This window comes from Lissotriton vulgaris, chromosome 8 (genome assembly GCF_964263255.1).
Source record: "Lissotriton vulgaris chromosome 8, aLisVul1.2, whole genome shotgun sequence".
NCBI lineage: Eukaryota > Metazoa > Chordata > Amphibia > Caudata > Salamandridae > Lissotriton > Lissotriton vulgaris.
The window spans coordinates 139,506,367-139,520,425 of record NC_141696.1 but is presented as its reverse complement, the minus strand read 5'-3'; the positions used below and the strand labels follow the sequence as shown (position 1 = coordinate 139,520,425).

The following is a 14,059-nucleotide window of genomic DNA, read 5'->3' as shown; positions in this document are numbered from 1 at the left end:
ATTACCACCGCTGGTGTTATTGGGTGCAGTAATACCACATTTTGTTAATATGGGAGCACAGATCATACCTGGAGAAGTTGACCTTTGTAAAAGGCCTGAGTTATAGGTTCACATGTGTAAAGTGGCACAGTAGCACAATTTTCCTTTTCCTTTCTGTGGCATCGACTTGTAAATCGCCTGGTAACATCGAGCACAGAATTGCTGACATTTGTACTACTGGGCGACTTGGTGCTTTCAAGCAACCTCTGGGCAGCCGTAGTTTTACACAAGCAACCAACATGACAACGACGGTGGACCACAGTCCTTGTTAGCATGAAGTATGCTTCCTAGTAAGTGTGGATCCTTGCCTGTCATGAAAATGTACAGGCTGTGTTTCATATTATACCAAGAGATGCAGATATATCTATTTTTGATCAACTACAAGAGTGATGAAGCAGAAACCCTAATTGGTACAACCTTCCACACGTGAAGAACATAGGTCAACCTGCGGAGTCTGTCTATTCATGTTTTCTGTACCCCAAGTAGGTGGGCTGGGAATAATCACATCCTTGTGCACGCCAGCTTCACGGTACAGATTTGGGGAGGAACTGCTCCACTTGATGATCTATAACATCATATTGGTATTGCTGATATAGTCCGGTACTCTTGTGCCCTACACAAATGGGAGCCAGGCCTCCAAGCTAAGAAGAATGATTTAAATTTGAGAATAAGGAGATAGATGAATAATCCGGTAGATGTTGATCACTAATTGTGGATCAGCAGACACTCCAGGAAAACTCACTATGTGTATTGGAAGTCAACTAATGGTAGGCAATGGGCTGACCCACAGGCCACCGTAAGTACAGATATTGTCAAAAAGTCTCCGACAACACATATCTAACCACTTTTAGCCATCCGGCGGTGAGACCTTAAATGTGCGGGCAAGGTGTTAACCTTACACCTATGAGCCTCCATTGAGAGTATTCACCTCTATAGAATGCAAGCAGATTATCCATGCAGAGATTGTAGGTGACTAAAAGCACATAATAAACAATCCATAGCTCCTGAAACTAGGTACAATATATGGAGCCAGTGCTGTCTTTCCAACAGTGGATTACTCTGTGCACCACAGCCTGACTGTGAACTCCAAACAACGTCACAAGCGCAAAGAGTAGTTTGTCAATGCCACCCATGGAAGAAGCCTTGTTGCAATAAATATAATGAGTACACTTATGTAGCACACTTTTTAACAATATGACTCGTCTGTAGGGGATGCCTTTGCTTTTGCTGCAGTGCGGGCCGGGGCTCATAGTCCCAGAACTCAGCGCTTCTCTTTTGCCCTGAGAGGAGGGGTCGGATCCACAGTTCTGAGAACTTTCCTGTGGCACGGGCCCCACCCAGGCGAAGCTCAGGCCAAGGGCGAGCCAACCCCCTTGGCCTGTTTTGCTTGCTGCGGTTTAGATTATTCAGCTGTCTCTTTGGGGGTGTGGGACGAGTACAGGTATATTTTCAGTTTTTTTGTTGACCTTAGTTTGGAAGCAACTGTCACTGACTTTGACCGTGATTGGGCTTTACTAGGGCCCCAGGAGGTACACTGACTAATATTGCATTTTGGGACCGGGTGCAGTCCAGCAGCGACATCAATCAATCAATCATGGGTTTATAAAGCGCGCTACTCACCCGCGAGGGTCTCAAGGTGCGGGAGGGAGTGGGAGGGGGGGGTCAGGTGGAGCTTGGCATAGGAATTGCTTTACTCTAACAAGCTCAGCATACACTTTTTGTCGGTATGGTGTCATCTGAGGGATTGGTGAGCCTTGCTCTCTTTGTATCTGTTGCTCACTAGGGCACTGTTTCTGGGTTGAAATTATTGGTTTCGCCCTCTTTTTATCGTAGTGCACTCTGATTGGTTGAGATTATGGGGAAGAGAAAAGAACCTGCTGTTCAGTCATTGTCACTGCATGCTGTTCTAGGAGTCTCTACCATCGAGCTGTTGGGTGGTTTCTAAGGAGATCGATTTGGCTGAAAAAAGGATGTCTCTAACAAGGGACAGTCTTCCGATGACCCCTTCTCGTTTCCCCTGCTGTCCTAATGCTCCAACAAGGGTTGTTGAGCAAGGTGGCATAAGTAACAGCAGAGAGCTGGAGGCCATCAGGGGGAATCGGATCCCAGGGAGTTATGGCTCTGCCTCCTAGAAGGGGGAGGTCTGAGGGTCAAAACCAGGAATTTACGCTCTTAAGCCACATTGGCAGCCCCAAGTGCAAGCGGAGGTGACATGTGGCAGCTTCTAATCAGACGACCATTTTAGTTAACGTGGGGGCTCAATAAACCCCTGACATGTTGTTTCCAGCGGTCAGACTCCCCTAGTGATGATTTGCTGTCCAAGTTTAAGGCTGTTTTAAATGCTAAACTAGACCCTGTTCTAACCAGGCTAACCCACACTGAATAATCAGTCTCCTTAATGCTGGATCATTTGAACAATGTTGCGGCTCCACAGTTAGGGCAGCATACCTTACCTGTTATGACTAACTCCTCTGATTTAGCCCCACTATGTGGAACTTGTGAGCCTCCTAATGATTCAGTTGTTCCACTCCAAGCCCCCAAACCAATTGGGAGCCTAGCAGGTGTCCCACTGGTTCCCCAGGGTCAACCAGTATTTAGGGATATGCTATGCCACAGTGAAGTCGCTCATTTCCCCCTTCCATAGTAGGGGTGATAATGAATCTGCCCCCGGAAGCGACTCCATATGTGGTGGTTTGGGGAAATGTCCCCACACTGACAAATCCTGTAACTGAATCTTTTGATGAGATAAAGAAGAAATAGCTACACTGGCCTACTCTGCACTCCAGCATTGGGATGGGCAGTATGCCAACGTTTGCATTGACTTGTACAGGTTCACATTGTGGTTGAATGTTGAGGAAGTGTACTGATGTGTGCAGTATTACATGCCACTCCATGAACACGCTCATGTCACTACTTGCATGCTTTATAGTATCTGCACTCATTTATTGGGGTCTGGGACCCAAAATGATAGCACCTTTTGGCAATACAGACTCACACGCTCAGTGACTGATGTGCCATACTCCGAGGTTCATTCACAAAAAATTTAAACTGTGTGCATCCCTCAATGATCTGGAATAGCGAGGCCAACGCATCGGCACAACTCACTTATTGAAGCCACAGAGGCACATTAATTCTCACACATTGAAGAGGTACCTTGTGAGCTCTCACTCTTCCAGACAGAAGCTGAGGAACCTCCACCCTCTCTAGCAGTGATTCAGAAATGTTCTACACTTGCCTGGGTGTGGTGGACAATCAGGAGTGAGGTGGAATGGAATCTATGACCTGGTGTTAAGGTTCCTTTATTTTAAGTCCCCACACAGTGGTGGGTTGCGCTTTGAATCCCATGCCGAGAAACTGGAATTGAACAGTGGATATGGGCCACCTCTATGCCTCTATGCCTTCAGTACTGAGTCCCTACCTACCCTCTCACTCAGAGGGACTAGAAGCCCCATCAGTGGTGGCCCAAAAAGCATTTGCTACTTATTGCACAAAAAGGCACTGGGTTTGGGCTCCTACGGCTCCTCTCTGATTCCTTTGCCGAGACAAGTGTGCAATTTTCTAGCCAATGCCACGGCTCGGAAATTTTCTAGACCATTCAGTCCTTGGTTTGGCAGGGTCCAGTTCACCCTTCAGGAAAGATCACGTCCATGATCAATGTTTTCCTAGAAGGACAGCTACATTAATCTTTCCAACACTGTAGCTCCCTATCTTCTGGAATCTTCGAGACAACTCAAAACTTAGAGACCTTTCTGCAGGTACACATCAAATCAGCTACCAGAAGACGGAGCCTTCGTTGCTTTCAGTGAGCAGTTTTTAATTGGCGGTAGATGCAGCTCTATAAGTAGAGATTACACAATCTTCTACTTCGTTAGCTCGATATTATCTTGGCCAGGGGGCACTTTAATATTTCACTCTTCTGGAGGGTTTCAGACAGTAAAATCTAGAAAGGTCCATCTGATCTTCTAGTTCTTGTTGTTCAGGGAACAACGAAAAAACCAATAATAGGAACACTTACCTCTGACCCTGAGGAACCATCTATATTACATATATAACTATGAAGAAAAAGAATACGGCCTTCAGTGTGCTTCAGTACAGGCCGATTAGATGGGCTCACATCTATTTCAGGGCACAACAATATATCTGCTGTTTCCCGGCGAAGAAGAATATTAGGTTAACACAATTACAGTCTCAGGCAGATAACTTTGAAGAAATCAAAGAGTACACCAAGGATTACACGAGTGAAAGTGAGATGGAAAGATCTCTATGGATTAAGTGTGAATAAGAGAACATACCTTTAACGTGCTTGGCTGTGGGTGAGTAGGCAAACAAAATGTTCAAAACTTGGTCCTAGAAATGAATATCGTTAGTGAGGTCCATCCAGTAACTTTAGGATGAGTCTGAGATTTCTCTATGTTCAAAGGGGTCAGAGGCTGAGTGTGCAGCAGTCAGTGGTTAATACATGGAAGGGTGACTCCAATCACACACCCTATTCGGTGCAGCATGCTATCTGTGTGGGCAAACGCTTCACAAATGCTACTGTGCAATATAATACAATACTGAAGTAAGCTTACGAAAATACAGCTAGGTCATGACTGACTATAAAACTTTAACTATCGGTAACATCAGTTCCCTTTTTCAAATAAAATGCAGGTCATGTTAGAATAGCAACACTTGAACTGAAGTGTTACGTGAATACGCAGCTTAGATGACCCTCAATCTCACACTGCTGCAGTGCGATGCAACATGTAACAATGCAGCAATAAAACAGTTAGGAGTAATGTATTCACGCTCTCTGCAGAAACAAAATACAACAATACAGAAGCATTCTAGAGATAAGAGCTGCTCTAAGAGGCCATGTTTCAGTAAGTGCTGGTTTGGGATGTTAGAACATTATTTTCCAGTGAGGCCCAGGTGCTGTGACATCATGCTACCTGCCACTGAAGTGGACATCTGTGTTGCATTATAATTAGGATATCCATGAACACAGATCATGTTGGAAATGTAAGTACATGCTCAGTGGCAGTTCAAAGACTCTTCAGTGAAAGACCCACATTGTGACCTGTTTTATGTGAATTACGGGCAAGGAAAGAATAGCGCCCCTCACAAACAGGTAGAATGTGCTGTGTGATGTCGCCAACCTGAGCCTGCACATACCTGGTTTGTTGCTGAAAGTTCCAAACTGGCGAGTCTGTATTCTCGATGACTGGCGTAGATATAGGCACATCATTATTGGCAACTGCAAATGAGACGCAACAGCTTGGTGTTGATACACTGCGCTCTGTCAGGGGACTTCCTAAAACATAAGAAGAAACGTTCATAGCAAAACACATTTTAGAAAAGGCTGGAGGACAAACTGTAAAACAAACTGAGCTCTTAGGGCCATTTGTATGAAGGCAATTTTGTGATCGCAAATGCCGAAATTCGCAGTGCCCAATGTATGAAACAAAACACCCCTTGCAAAATATGGAATCGCAAATTTTGTGATTCCCTATTTTGCGATTGCATTTAAGGAATCGCAAATTGCGATTCCTTAAATGCACTGTAAGAAACAAAGAAAAAAAGTGCAATTTGGACTTAATAAATCGCAAATTACCACCAACTTGAAGTTAGTGGTAATTTGCGATTTCTGTGACAAATGAACTTTTTTTGCATTTTTCAGAGTGCGATGTGACTCACATACATGCCCTTAGGGTATGTATGTGCGCCACATCTGCACCCATGCTCATTTCAGGGGTGCAACAGGGTGTCCTTTTGACACCCTTAAAATTGCATTTGCAATTTGCGATTCTCTAATTGGGAATCGCAAATTGAGAATGTCTTCCCATTCATTCCTATGGGCCTCTAGGCCCATAGGAATGAATTGGGAGGTATTCCTTAATTGCGAATTGCAATTCGCAATTAAGGAATATGTAGGATTCGCAGAATTTATTGCAAATCTTACATACATAGCGTTTTGCGATTCTCAAATAGCGATTTGCAAAACATAGTTATTTGCGAATCGCAAATGAACATTTTCATACATATGGCCCTTAGAACAATATCCAGATGTAGTTGGATGACACCCCAGTCCACTTCTGGCGGGAAAAATAAATTTGTTCACAGCATTTATCATAAGATTTGGATCTTATGCATCTCATGAGGAGGATGACTAATGTTTTAATGTTTGAAAGTAACACAATCTGAGAATATATAAAGTTCAGTGTTGTATAATAGTGTGGTTTGGAACAAACGTCCGGAACATCGAGGGATGTGTACATCAAATAATCAACGTTAGATTTGACATCCGAGGGTGGGCGGGGCATTAATGGTGGGTATCTAGCTAGATGATTGGGTAGAGTTAACAGTGGAGATGTGAGAAGGGTAACTGGTGCGTCAAATTGAAGAAACTGGGTCAGTGCATTGTGGGTTTTAAAGGCAGATGTTGAGTTGGGAGGGAGAAGGTGAAGCAGGGTGACGTATGAGAGAGTGTCCGATTGGCAACAGGTGCGGTAGAGGGGCGGAGATGAGCAGTGGTATAAGAAGCATGTTTCGGAGAATCAAAGCATTAGGTTGATCTAAGTTGGATGATAGAGGAATAGAAAGGACGACAGCGCGGACATTTGGAAAGGTATGGATGACAAATAAACGGTCAGGAAGCTTTTATTTCTGAAATCAAATGGTTGTTTGTAAGGAGGGGGATTATAGTAAACATAGAGGAGGCACTTGATTACAGGGACCATGGGAGAGGAGTTATACGTCACTAAGGTGGGGGTTAAGCCATGATTACGGAGGTTACACTTGATGAGAGGCACGAGGGTAGAAAGGTAGCTTTGAAAGTAGAGGTATCCATTTAAAGGTGTACCACTAAGCTATATTCTTTAGTGGGAAAAAGTTGATTTGGAGGGGGCCCAAGGGCAGTGATGTACATTTACCAACGAGTGGGATTGGGTTAAGCACAGTCTGAATAATGTGTTTTGCATTTTAGATAAACAAACCCCTGACGAAGGGCCAGACAGAAGGCCCGAAATGCATTGGGTAAACAAGATTTATGTTTGTGGATAATATTTACGTACACCTTTGGGGTGCAGGACAAGGCTTGGATGAGCATCTCTGCATGTTTTAGAATTTGGCGAAGACGTAAGCGCCTCTCTTGTGATTTGCGCAAAAAGCATGAAGAAATTATTAACTTTTGATTACGATAAAATAAAAGAACTTGGAGAAAAAAGGATGTGTTTATTGACATTTGTGGAATTCAAAGGAAATTAAAGCTGTGCATCCGGCACGGGGTGGAATGCCGCTCCGATTCAGTGCAGAAAAATAAGCCAGACACAAGAGCACCACAACATACTTTTCACTAACGCAAGTTCACACCTGCGTTGGGAACAGCGCATTTTTTCATAAATGTGTGTCAAGCTGTCAAATTAGAACAGCTTCGAACAGTGCATTAGTGAAAGGCAGACCTGCTTTATTTTACCTGGTGGTTTATGGTGTTCAGCACTGGCACTTAATCATCAAAACCAGCGCTTTTCATGAGCACCAGTTAAGGACACATTCATTTATAGTAGGCACGGGGAGATTAAGTGATCTGTATAGAATCACAGGATGCTGAGCCGATGTTGAGGCTTCCCCAATCCCAAAGTTGGCAGCTCTGGCTATTATGCCACATCCTCCCCCCCCCCCCCACTTTACTAGTTGTTTCTGTTTTAGGAGGCGCAAACAGGTGACATGGTTTGGTGCAAGCTGCGTCCTGATTAGTGCTCCGGCACTTATTTTTTTTCTCCCAAATTAACCACTGAGGCATCAGTTGGAAGCTGCTGGTCGATCTTTCAGTGCAGGCAGGAAACCCAGCCTCAGTTTTCAAGGGAGGCCGTGGTGCACCTGCAATGGGAATCTGTATGCCGCCAGCTTGTTGGCCCTATACTCACTGCAGTAATAAGCTGTGAGCCCAAATGCATAGTCTCATTCGCATGGTGCTACGCCCTCCTGGAAACGAGGGACTGCCTCCCTGGCACTGCGTCAGTACATATTTTGCGTCAGCAAGATCCGTATTACAAAGGGGGCAAATACGAATCTGCAGCCTGTTATGTAATACCGAAGTGCCCAGCCCACAGCTGCAAACCGTTGGCATAAACTCTGGTTGTGCCTCCAGAGCACTAAGTGTAATTCGGCACTGGGTGGGTTTCATTCTTCTTCATAAGCATCCCCACATCGAGATTCATTTGGTTTATAAACAGTAATGTATGTCAAAAGTGCTCGTCTTTCAGTTGCTATAGTGCCTACGAAAGGACGCGCTTCATTTGGCACACTGAGCCAAGGGAGCAACTGACACAGAAGAGACCCTGCCGCCTCTTACACGGGGACCACCCTACCTCTGCCCAGCCCCCTCTGCAGATATGGATGGTCCGGGTGACTCAAGTTCAGGGTCAGGCCGACCTGAACCAGCTCGCGCCGGCTGGTGTGCACAGCCCCCACCCGCCGCCCCAACAGGCTCTCAATGCCATCCGACGGAAATAGTTTCCACAGAGTGCAAGGTCAGGTTCTGCGAAGCCGCCGCGTCTCACAGTAGCAAGAAGAGACACGTCAGAAAGAGCTGAGCACCCTCCACAGAGAAACAGGAACCGAGGCCAGGGGACATGCTCGACTTCCGCTTCGAGCGAGCGCGCGCGACGTCAGCGGCACCGCGGAAACGTTCTGGAATGTTCTTAGTATCAGACTGAACTGTGAAAGTGGGGGTCTACTGTCACCGGGCGCTTATCGAAGGAGAGAGGCGGGACTTTTCTCACACGGACTCAGAAGAGGGGTGTCAGGGCGCCCTCTGAAATGCGATAACGGTGGTGGGGTGGCGGAGTGAGAGTCCCAAAGTGGGGTCTTCCTTCTGCAGGCCATAATCGCACTTACTACATATTTGAAAGGACTGAATTCCGGGCTCAATGATGCGGTTTAAAAAAATATTTGATACAGTGCAGAACTTGCACCGCAAGAGTAGTCCCAAATCGTACACTAGCAACATGTTCAATGTGCCTCATGCTCGCAGCTCACACCTGCTTTGTTCTGCAGATCACAAGTTTGAATTAAAACAACGGCAACGCTGCCTCTCATCCTTACAAGATCGATCATTGAGGCTACTAACTTCTGCTATATGTATGTGCTTAGAAACCACAGACGATTCTGGGCATAATGCAATAGGGGACCGAGAACGGCTCACGAAACCAGATGTAAGCACCGGTAACTGGGGCATTATTAGACGGCACACTGTAGTGTGTGTTTTTATGTATGACATTTGCATCCCACTGACCATGCTGGAGGTGAACCCTGATCTTCGGGTTCAAAGGTCAGCATATTACCCAATAGACACATTCTAGAATCCCTTTAATGTTTAATCACACAGATTTGTAAGTAGGCACGTACAGTGAATGTGAAGAAGCAATAGACACTTGGGGCTACATGTCAGAAGGAAACATTTTGCAAGTTTCTAATTGTGACTTTTTGCGACTTGCAATTAGGAAGTCGCGAAATGTGACACACCAACGAGTCTCAGACACATTTAGCGAATCCCAATGGGGTCACAATTGACATGCCTCATCAATATTCATGTGACGGGTCGCTATTTGCGACCCATTTGGAATGGTCTGCAATCACAGAGATGGTGACCTGATGGGGTCAGCAGACCACCATGTCTGTGATTTCTTTGTAAATAAAAAAGGTTTCCTTTTAATTTTTTGAGAGTAGGCAGTGGTCCGTTTGCCCTCTGCCTGCTCTTAAAAAATGTTGGCGCCCACATTCACTAAAGGGAAAGGGACCCCTTCCATTTGCGAATGGGTTAGCACCTCCTTCAAGGAGTCGGTAAATTATGAAACTTTTGGGACCGCATTAATGTCGCAAAACATTCTTACATCCCCGGAGACTTGCTGTTAGGAAGGGATTCCCTCAACACGCCCCTTCCTAATATCGATTCGCAAACCCTATTTTGCGAGTCGGTAATAGGTTTCCAACTCTCAAAATAGGGTTAGTACATGTGAAAAGGCTCTTTAGGGGTCGCGAAAAGGCACGATTCTCCGTTTGCGACCAATAAAACCTGTCGATAATGTGGCCCTAAAATGCTATACATGAATCGCCTAATCAATAACAATTTGACAAAAAATAAATGTTGAAAAAGCTGGCTAAGTTAGCTGAATTCTGCGAACGTGTTCAGCTGAGTATGAATCAGACAAGTCAGTTCACACAAAAACAGAATACGATGGTATTTGGGCGTGCACACACACACTCTCTCTCTCTCTCTTCTCTCATTTCCTGGGTAATGCCACTCTAAAATATTTACATTGTGGGTGTGGCATTTACAATGGGTGGTATCTGCATCATTTTGAGTTCCATACCATGAAATGAAGGAAAAGACATCAATTAAACTTTACCGAAGTGCATTTGGGCCGTTATTGTGAAAGGCTATATTCCGATCCCTGTGCAAACGAAGGGGAGAAAAAGCCATGGACGGACTGGCCCTAGAGGACACGAGGCGTTTCCCCAGTGGGCCACCAGGGTGGGGCCCGGTTTTGGACCCCTTGGGGATCCGTTTTTGTTACGGGCCGGTTTTGCAGCATAGCTGCAATATCGGCCCCCTGTAACAAAAGCGTCAGCGGTGAGACAGGAGTGGCACTTTCCACTAGCACCCCTCCCCTGTCGGTGCGGCCAAGCTGTTTGCCAGGGCTGGTTTTGGTTGCCAATCCGGCTGTGGAAAACGCCCAGGATGTAAGGCCAAATATACAGGATTTGCTATGTTAAACACTGATTCTGCACGTTATACATCCTTTTCCAGTTGAAAACTCAAGGGGGTATTTATCACACGTGGTAAATACCTCGTCACAAGATAATGCTACTTTCCAGGATTAGTAAATACCCCACCCTAGTAAGACAAGCTTATTTTGAGGATCTAACTCGGAATGTGTCGTTTTTGCTTGTCTGCATTTTGAATGGTTTTTTTTGGGTATCTAAAATCATGCAGGCAAAAACCCAAGGTTTTGTAATTACTGCACAATCCGTATTTTAGTTCTCACCAGAAGGGCAAAACTAAATTCCAATCCCCTTGCAAATGCTTGTTTTCACTGGGATCGGAACTACGAGTTGTGTGTCAATTATCACATCCTCAGAATTTTCTCTTGATATTCCAGCAGATCAAATGTGAAATTTATCACTAGAGAAAAGCACAGCAAAAAGGTAAACAGTGGAATTTAGTAGGTTAAATGCATGTTTTACATGTTCTGCCTCATTTCCAAGTTAAAACAGTGGAATAGGAAGTATTACCACACTGTAAATACCTTACACTATTCTGCCTAACTTGTATGGGGCCGACTAAGCATCCAAAAGAAAAGGCGGGGAGGATCTCACAATAAGGAGCTGAAAGTAAAACAACCAGCTGCTACAGGCTCGCTTGAGAAGTTATTTTAATGGATTGGATGTCCTGCTGAGCCACATAGAAAATACAAGCTAATCTCCTTAAGTGACTGGTACACATTTCTCCAACAATTTAAAAGAGGAAATAAGAGACTATAAATGCAGATACTTTCAGATGAACCTGTTGGCTCCATGCCCTCAGCTTTTGATGCTTAGACCAATCTTTGAGGTTGGTCTTGAGGAAGGTGGAAATAAAATGAATAGAACCACCGAAACGTGAGCTGACCAGTTTAAAGACCTACCAAACACTAGCCAAGAGTGCAGAAATAACAGATTGGATGAAACGTTCACTAAGAAGACTTTTTGGTTTAGAGTGAAAGGTTGGGGTCATTTGTTAGGTCTCGGCGTCAACGCGCGGAAGCGCGTCTCCGCCGAGATCTTTTGTCAGCGACTCTCATTCCCAGGAGACAGTCCTGGCCACGCGCATCCTTCCAGGCGATTTGTAACTGGAACGCGCGCTGTGGCCAGGCGCTGTCTCCTGGGAAGCGCATACACACACACACGCATGCGCATACACACACACACACGCCCATGCACGCACGCACATACATACATACAGAGACACCACCCCTGACTCATACACACACGCGCGCACACACACAAGTGCACCGAGGCCCCCCCTCCCCCTCCCCCGCCGTCACTGTCGCACACATACATACACACACACACACGAGCATACACACACACCCAAGTGCACCAATCGCGCTCCAGAACTTACCTTACCTCAGCACGCGGCGCCCAACCTCCTGCTGGCGCGGCCCCGGGGCTCTACACCGCTCACAGGAGCCCCGGGCCGCGAGACGCTACGACTCCACCTGCCTCCTCTTCCGGTGTGAACGTGGCCCCGCCCCCGTCACAGGCGACCGTGCCTGACTTCCGGGGCGGCCGCGAAATGAGTAGGCTTGTTTTTTTTTTAGCAGTCGCATAATATGTTTCACATTCTGTTCACATACTTTTTACAGAAAATGTTAACGACATTGTTATTTAACTAATGCATGTTACATTGCCAGTATTTACAAGGCAGCTTGCCTAATTTATTTTTTAATACAGCTGTCTATTAATTGTAATGCACCAAATTGTAATAGTAATTGTTTTTTCTACCTTATTTTATTTTGTGACACACCTATTGACATTGTACAATGTACATTAAAGCCTTTTGATTGTGTTTTACTGAAATGCAAGTTTAATAACTGAAACACTTTGCTCTGATCCGTGGGTGTTAGCTGTGTGGGAATGCTTGCTTCGACCACAATGCTGCCTGTTTCAAGCACATAGGTGAGGTGGCTGCTTCTTTACCTCTTCAAATGCTCCCCTTTATTACCAGTATTTATGAACCGCTACACGCACGCCGGAGTCGATGCAGCAGCACTCCTGCTCTCCTGGCCACATACGCTCGCTAAAGCCCTGCAAGGAAGGGACTGAGGGCTTCATGGCTGCTAGCAGCACCCACTGCTATCTACCAGCAAATGTCGTGTGTGGAGTCACAAGTGACAACTTTCACATCCTATCTTCAAGACTTTTGGCCCTTAAAGACTCGCTCAAGCCCTTCTATAGATAAAATCGAACCGCCTTTAGCCTCACGGCTACATGTTGTAATAGAGAACACTATAAAATAAATTAAATTTTTTGAGGAGCATAGTCAAGGACAATTGTGGCACTATTTGTCGGCTGTTTGACATTACCTCGTGTATGGAACCAGGCACGCTCTTACTTTTGTGAAAGAAAGTGTCAGTGAGCAGACAGAGGGCCATAAACAAAAGGAAACAAAGAAATAAACAAGCATTGACAAAACGGGAACAGTTTTTCGTGCAAGCGAAAACTTTTGCTATTATTGGGGTCTTACAGTGTTGCACAGAAGCGCAGAGTAGTGAGTGGAGAGTAGTGAGTAGTGAGTGGAGAGTAGTGAGTAGTGAGTACAGAGTAGTGAGTGCAGAGTAGTGAGTGCAGAGTAGTGAGTGCAGAGCAGTGAGTGCAGAGCAGTGAGTGCAGAGCAGTGAGTGCAGAGCAGTGAGTAGTGAGTGCAGAGCAGTGAGTAGTGAGTGCAGAGCAGTGAGTAGTGAGTGCAGAGTAGTGAGTGCAGAGTAGTGAGTAGTGAGTGCAGAGTAGTGAGTGCAGAGTAGTGAGCGCAGAGTAGTGAGTAGTGAGCGCAGAGTAGTGAGTAGTGAGTGCAGAGTAGTGAGTAGTGAGTGCAGAGTAGTGAGTAGTGAGTGCAGAGTAGTGAGTGCAGAGTAGTGAGTGCAGAGTAGTGAGTGTGCAGAGTAGTGAGTGTGCAGAGTAGTGAGTGTGCAGAGTAGTGAGTGTGCAGAGTAGTGAGTGTGCAGAGTAGTGAGTGCAGAGTAGTGGGTGCAGAGTAGTGAGTGCAGAGTAGTGAGTGCAGAGTAGTGAGTGCAGAGTGAGTGTGCAGAGTGAGTGTGCAGAGTAGTGAGTGCAGAGTAGTGAGTAGTGAGTGCAGAGTAGTGAGTAGTGAGTGCAGAGTAGTGAGTGCAGAGTAGTGAGTGCAGAGTAGTGAGTGCAGAGTAGTGAGTGCAGAGTAGTGAGTAGTGAGTAGTGAGTGCAGAGTAGTGAGTGCAGAGTAGTGAGTGCAGAGTAGTGAGTA

At 45.6% G+C, this 14,059-nt stretch overlaps 1 protein-coding gene across 1 annotated transcript in view; it reads right to left on the bottom strand.

Moving 5' to 3' along the window:
• C2CD3 (C2 domain containing 3 centriole elongation regulator) overlaps positions 1-14,059 on the bottom strand; it is a 607,356-nt gene that overhangs the window by 299,456 nt on the left and 293,841 nt on the right. Inside the window, exon 25 of the mRNA XM_086933829.1 lies at positions 5,194-5,332. Coding sequence (XP_086789955.1) covers positions 5,194-5,332 — 139 coding nt within the window. The remainder of the gene's footprint in view (positions 1-5,193; positions 5,333-14,059) is intronic.